Raw genomic sequence first — 7,875 nt, forward strand, 5'->3', positions numbered from 1 at the left:
GAAGGTGTTGCACTATGGTTATGTGGTGCCCGCCGGTAGTTCGGTGGAGGGCATTGCTCAGCAGTATAACACATCCCGGGACACACTATTGAGGCTCAACAATTTGACCAGTCCCAATGATCTCAAGGCTGATGCTATTCTTGATGTTCCACTTAGAGGTAACTCAACGTCTTTTTTCTGGTTTTGATAAATAATTAATTAAATGAGACAGCTGCAATAATATTATTAAAGATATGGAAAGATTGTAAAGAATTATTTCTAAGATATTTTTTAAATTACGTAGATTATTTTTCTAAATAGTTGATTGTGCACACGATCTTTACTTTTTAGAGTTATTTATAGCCCTAAAAATACTAAATTGAGTCTTCTACTTTTTAAAAGAAACACAAATTTATTAAATACAATTTATAATATTATAACATGGTATCATAGGGGGTTTAACTTCATTTTGGGTTAAACTTGTAAGTTTTGGTTCTCCGAAGAGTGGAATCGTGCCTCTCATGTGGTCGAGTTTTCTTGTTTAGATTAAATATTCAAGTCTAGTCAAATTCTTTTTCTTTATTATGTCCAATCAAGTCTCTCTCTCTTTTCTGTTCTTGATTTAATCTGAATTTGGACTTCATATTAATTCAAGTATTGGTAGATGTTGGCTAGTCTTGTTGTTTTCTTCAATCGAGGATTATCATATTGTTTTTCGTTGAATTCATTCCTATCACATCTGTTATTTAGCCTCGTCGTGTGCCAGGGTTGATGTTTCATCAGCATTTTCTTTATCTATAATAGTACTGTTACTACCCCACGGATTTCGAAGTCCTACTATTAAACATGGTCCATCTTTGCCCATCTCATTATTAAAATCATTTGAGGTTTTTGTTTTGACCTTGTTCGTTATACTTGTGGGGTTTCTCCCTCAAGTTTTGGTGATAGTATGGTTAAATTGGGGGATGATGACCTTTCGTTCTTACAAACTTTGAGTTCTTTGTTTGGATTGATTGGCATACAAACAATTTTGAAATATCATTCGATTCTTGGAAGAGGAAGATTTGATTGGATCAATTTAATTTTCAAACTCAATTTGATTGTCACTATACTATATTGAGTTTGAGGGAGGGTTCTATGATATTTTTCCAATTGTGTAGGATTATTTTCCGTAATAGTTACTTGTGTGATTATTACACAATATTTCCTTTTAGAATTATTTATAACCATATAAATAGAGTCTTCTATCTTGTAATAGAAACACAAGTTTATTATATACAATTATATAATATTCTAACAAATGTTATTAATAATCTTGCAAATATGGCCGCGACAATTGACTGAATTCTTCACATACTTTATTTATTGTAAATGTATGAAGCTGCAATTGAGCTACAATATGTTAGGACCTAGGCTTGTTGATACATAATACACAGGTGACTGCGAACAAGGAGCAATGATCTGATCTGAATTAGATTAATAAAAACTCAATGCAGAAAGTGGATTTGAAAGATAATAGTTTATTGAAAACTGAATAATAAGACGATAGTCACAGGTTATTCGAGAGGCCTGGAATCCCTCCTATCTTAACTGAAAAATAACCACTCAAACCATGCATGCATGGCCTTTCCCCTCGTTACAATTTATAGACCCTTATCAAGGAAGATAGCACAGATCATTCTCATAATCAATCAAATTAGCAAGATTTGTGCAAGCATGATTCTGGGATCAGTTTTCCTTTGATTTGGCTGTATAAACTGTAGATTTACGTTACTACCTTCTGTAGACAGATTACCAAAAGTTGTGTATATAAACTTATCTTGTACATTAATATAAATTTGTTTAGAATTTCTCCAAAACCAATAGAGTGTCATTCCCTTTTTTATGGTATCAGAGCAGGTCTCTTACAAGTTTTAATTTTTTTTCCCTCTAAAAATGGCTGGGATTCTTGGGTCCTCTGATAATCCAATTATCACAATCAATGCTTCCACTACGATCAACGAAAAACTCACTCTATCCACCTTTCCTCGATGGAGAGCCCAATTCGAAGCACTATTTATTGGATACGACCTCATCAATTTTGTTAATGGCACACGTAAATGTCTTGCCATTGATGTCGAAAATTCTGCAACCTCGAAAGCAGCGAATTCCAACTGGATTCACCAAGATAAACTAATTCTTTATGCTATCCTTGCTTCAACTTCTACTAACATTACACCTCCTCTTACATCCTAAATAATAGCTCATCAAGCTTGGATAGCACTCACCCGTCTCTATGCAGGAAAATCTTGAACACGTGCAATGCAACTCAAAGAGGACCTCGCATTGTAAATTCGTGGTAGTCGTTCAGTCACTGAATTTCTCCATGCAATTAAGATAATTGCAGATGAACTTGCAATAATCAATCACCCTATCTCGGTTGACGATTTAACACTTTACATCCTAAATGGGGTCCAGAGTTTTGGGAGATAGCCATTCCAATTCGTGCTCAAGAAACCTCACTAAAATTTGAGGAACTTCATGATCTTCTTGTTGGCCATGAAAACTACATCCGAAGGATGGAAAACAACTATGTGTACCAACTAATTCCAACAGCAAATTACTCACAACGGCATGGAGGAATGAGCAAAAACAACCACCACTGTTCTTTATCTTCTTCAAACAAAGGCCATGACAACAAAAAGAAGTGGGCTTCCAGTTCAGGGGCTTGAAAATTTAAACCCAAATGCCAACTATGCGATCAAGTAGGTCACACAGCAAAAAGTTGTCCCAAACTTGCATCCAATGAAGTTACCGCCAACTGTGCAACATCCTCCAAAAACAAAGATCAAAATGGCTTGTAGATTCAGCAGCATCACATAACACGACAACTGATCTGTCCAATCTTTCAATACACTCTGAATATGATGGTACTAATGAAGTGGTAATTGGAGATAGATCAGGTTTGCCTGTATCTCATGTTGGTTCCTTATCTTTTAAATCATCGAATCGTATTTTTCATCTTAAAGATACATTATATGTTCCCACAATTAAAAATAAATAAAAAATGATTTCTGTTCATCATTTCACCAAGCAAAATGATGTTTATCTTGAATTTTATCCATCTTATTTTTGGGTGAAAGATCTGATCACGGAGGCGACGCTCCTCAAAGGCGCATGTGAAGATGGTGTGCACCCATTTCCGGAGAAGCTAGCTACTGCTTCCAAAAATGTCATTGCTTATGTTCATGAACGTACCACCAAAGATGGGTGGCACAAAAGACTTGGTCATCTATCCTCTAAAATTGTCAATCATTTAATTCGTGCTTTTTCATTACATACCAATAAAAATGACAATAATGCTTTATGCAATGCGTGCTCTCAAAATAAAGCTAATTGTCAACCTTTTCATTCTCATAGTTTAACTAGCAAAGCACCACATTTAATTTATACTGATGTTTGGGGTCTCTCGCATAATATTGGTATCGATGGTTCAAAATATTACGTCATTTTTATTGACGATCATACTAAATATATTTGGCTCTTTCCAATGTCTCACAAATCAAATGTTCAAATCATTTTTCCTCAATTTCAAAATCTTGTGGAAAATAGATTCGACACCCGAATTAAGAGTATATACTCGGATAACGGAGGTGAATACATTGCTCTTAAATCCTACCTTTTGGTTCATAGCACTGGTCATTACACAACCGCCCCTCATACTCCCCAACAAAATAGCATTTTTGAAAGAAGACATCGCCACCTTGTTGAAACTGGGCTCACGCTTCTCTCAGATGCAAATCTACCACTCTCATATTGGCCTTATGCTTTTCAAACAGCTGGATATCTAATAAATAGAATGCCAACCGCAACATTGAAAAATCAAACACCATTTGAGAAGCTCTTCAATCAGACCCCCAACTATCTCAAACTTAAACAATTTGGATGCCTTTGCTATCAATTGACCTGACCATACAACAAGCATAAGCTTGAACCCAAAGCTAAGCCTTGCATCTTTGTGGGCTATTCATTGACTCAAAATGCATATTTGTGCTTTGAGCCCAAAGCCTATTGTCTTTATCACTCGAGACATGTATTGTTTGATGAAGGAAAATTTCCATTCTTCGAATTAAGGTCTAAAATCAGTGAGACCACCGAAACTACATCCTCTTCTCCTCAAATTGATCCTCCAGTGCTGCTTCCTCTATCACAAAACATGCCTCAGTTAATGCCAGATACTACTTCTTACGGATTAGGTACTCATCATCCTCATGCACCCGTGATGGAGACTTCTCCTCCACCAATTCATCACCAGGTACATGGTTCTCAACCATCTTCTTCAATTTCAAATGAAGTCTCTCTCTCAAATATAACACCAAATTCTAATCTTGTTATGATCCGATCCCATAATATGGTGACTTGATTAATGAATAATATCTATAAATCAAAAAAATCATTTCTAGTCACAATGCATCCGATTCAACCCTCGCTGAAACCAAATGCAGTCAGTGAAGCTCTATCTGATCCTCGTTGGAGAGATGCTATGTCCTCAGAACTAACAGTTCTCATGTGCCATGGTACATGGCAGTTAGAAATTCCTCCAAAAGGATGCAACACTATTGGATGCAAATGGGTCTTTAGGATCAAAAGATTGGCTGATGGATCAATTAATAGGTATAAAGCATGGCTAGTTGCAAAGGATTTCAATCAAAGACCAGGTCTAGACTGCAAAGAAACTTTTAGTCCCGTAGTAAAGCCTATTACCATTCGCATTGTGTTGTCTCTTGCTGTAATGCAAGGCTGGTCATTAAGACAACTGGATGTGAATAACGCATTTTTGCATGGAGATCTTACGGAAAAAATCTATATGAAACAGCCGCCTAAATTTCAAGATACTGGGGTTGTCTTCAAAAGGCTATATATGGTCTCAAACAAGCACCACGTGCTTGGTATTCCGCACTTAAATAGGCACTGGTCGAGTTTGGTTTCTCTAACAGTAAATATGATTCTTCCTTGTTGGTGTATAGTGCTGATTCAATTCTGGTATACTGTATGTAGATGACTTGGTTATCACAGGAAATGACTCAATTTGTGGAAAGCATTATTACTCAACTTGGAAAAAAGTTCTCGATCAAGGTCATGGGGCCACTGCATTTCTTTCTTGGCATTGATGTTATTCCCACACCTCATGGATTGTTCTTAACACAGCACAAGTACATCCGAGATCTTTTGGCAAAAACAGATATGGATGGAGATAAGGATGTTATAACTACACTTTCAACCTCAGTTCCTTTGAAATTAGATGATGGAGCCTCAACCGTGGATTCTACAAAGTATCATCATGTCATTGGTGCATTGCAGTATCTTTCTCTAACTAGACCCGACATTTCCTTTGCTGTCAACAAGTTATCTCAGTTCATGCATCGTCCAACAATGAGTCACTGGATAGCCACAAAAAAATTGCTTCAATACTTGAAGAGCACGATTTTTAATGGAATATCGATTCAGAAAAACATTAGTCCAGCACTTACATGCTTTACCAATGCAGATTGGGCAGGCAATTTGGATAATAGAAGCTCTACCTCAGCATATCTTATTTTACTTGGCACGAATCCAATCTCAAGGAGTTCCAAAAAATAAAGAGCAATTACACGATCATCCACGGAAGCTGAATATAGAGCGCTAGCACTGCAGCATCTGAATTAATGTGGATTCTTTCACTCTTCCAAGAAATGAAGTTTACTCTATCAAAGTCTCCTCTACTACTTTAAGATAATTTAGGTGCCACACATTTAAGCTTCAATCTAGTTCAGCATTCAAGGATGAAGTATATTCAAATTCATCTTCATTTTGTCAGAGATTTGGTTCAGAAAAAGATCCTTCAAGTTCACCATTTCCATACAAGTGATCAGTTGGGAGACTTGTTAACAAAGCCTCTCTCGCGTCAACGAACAGATCTACTCAAAAACAAGATCGAAATAACCGATGGTAGCCCATTCTTGCGAGGGCATATCAAGAAAGATAGCACGGATCCTTCTCATAATCAATCAAATTAGCAAGATTTGTGCAAGCATGATTCTGTGATCAGTTTTCCTTTAATTAAGCATAATTCTAGGATTAGTTTTCCTTCGATTTGGCTGTATAAATTGTAGATTTACGTTGCTACCTTCTGTAGATAGATTACCAAAAGTTTTATGTATATAAACTTATCTTGTACATTAATAAAAATTTGTTCAGAATTTCTCCAAAACTAGTAGCAGTGTCATTCCCTTTTTTAATGATCTGTGCTATCTTCCTTGATAACCCTTTCCTATACTCTTTTACTTCTTTCCCTGCTTACTGCCTTGGTGGAATATTCTGGAATGTTATGACAATATTTTGCGGAATGACTTTCTCATCTATATTCTTTTGCTTTTATAGAAAATTACAATTTATTTTTGGATACAAAATATACAAGGAAACTAGTTAAAGATACAAGAAAACTAGCTAATTTGATATAAGTAAATAATAAACATCTAATAATACTCAAATTGATGATGGTGAGTCCACAAGCATCAATTTACTATGAGATAATTATGATGATTGTGAGTTAGAGATTTGGCAAAGATATCTACGACTTGTTGAGAAGTGGAAACATGGGAAAGAACGATGACCTTGTAATCATAGCGCGCGAATATAATGAAAATCTACTTCGATATGCTTTGTACGTTCATGGTACATAGGATTGGCCACAATCTAAGTAGCACTAGTATTGTCACCATGAAGAGGCATAGGTTGTGACTGAGAGATACCAAGTTCTGCAAGAAGACTACACAACCTCAGAACAAGCAGCAAACATAGATCGGTATTCAGCTTCAATGGAGGACTTAGAAGCGCAATCCTGTTTCTTACATTTTAAGAAATGAGAGCATTATCAACAAAAATACACCACCCAATAGTAGATCGATGAGAATCACGACAACTAGTCCAGTCGGCATCACTATAAGATGTGAGCTCAAGAGACGACCCACAGGGAAGAAGAGACCACGATGAGGAGTTCCAATAGGATAGCGAATAATGCAATAGACAGCTACCAAATGAAGATGATGAAGGGTGTCCATAAACTTGCTTACAGTATGAATTGCAAAGGAAATATCCGGACGTATGATAGTGAGATAGATGAGACTACCGACCAACTTTCGATAAAGACTTCGATTTGGAAGAATATCTCCTTCATCTCTTCGATATTTAACATTAAGCTCCAACGGCATATCAACTGAGGAGGTCAGATAGATTAGCCAACCTAATCAAGTCTTGAATATACTTATGTCGATTCAAGAAGATACCATGTGATGAAGTATGTATCTCTAAGCTAAGAAAGTAAGTTGACCAAGGTCTTTCATATGAAAAATAGAGTGAAGATGTTGCTGAAGCTTCTGAATAAGATTGTGGTCAGATTCATAGATAATAATATCATCCTCGTATACTAATAGAAAGACAATGCCAGCAGTACTCTTGTAAAAAAATAGAGATGCGTCATACTGACTCTGAGTAAAGGAAAAATCCAAAAGAGTGCGACAAAACTTATCAAACCAAGTCCAAGGAGGCTGTTTAAGACCATACAAAAAGCGTTTTAGCTTACATACAAAATCAACCTAGGAAAGAGGCATACCAGATGGAAGTTTTATATAAATGTCCTCCTTGAGGTCTCCATATAGGAATGCGTTCTTCGCATCCATTTGATGTAAATACCATGATTGGGAAGCGGCAATCGATATTAAGAGACAAATTGTGGTCATTTTTGCCACAGGAGCAAATGTCTCATCATAATCTGTTCCATACTCCTGACGGTTACCCAAAGCAACTAATGGAGCCTTATAACGCTCAAGAGAACTATCAGAATGAAATTTGACGAAATATACCCATTTACTGCCAATG

The 7,875-nt window shown here is 36.4% G+C and overlaps 1 protein-coding gene across 1 annotated transcript in view; it reads left to right on the forward strand.

Moving 5' to 3' along the window:
* LOC111384020 (lysM domain-containing GPI-anchored protein 2-like) overlaps positions 1 to 7,875 on the forward strand; it is a 26,281-nt gene that overhangs the window by 8,614 nt on the left and 9,792 nt on the right. Inside the window, exon 3 of the mRNA XM_023008231.1 lies at positions 5 to 158. Coding sequence (XP_022863999.1) covers positions 5 to 158 — 154 coding nt within the window. The remainder of the gene's footprint in view (positions 1 to 4; positions 159 to 7,875) is intronic.

This window comes from Olea europaea, unplaced genomic scaffold (genome assembly GCF_002742605.1).
Source record: "Olea europaea var. sylvestris unplaced genomic scaffold, O_europaea_v1 scaffold2812, whole genome shotgun sequence".
Taxonomy (NCBI): Eukaryota; Viridiplantae; Streptophyta; class Magnoliopsida; order Lamiales; family Oleaceae; genus Olea; species Olea europaea.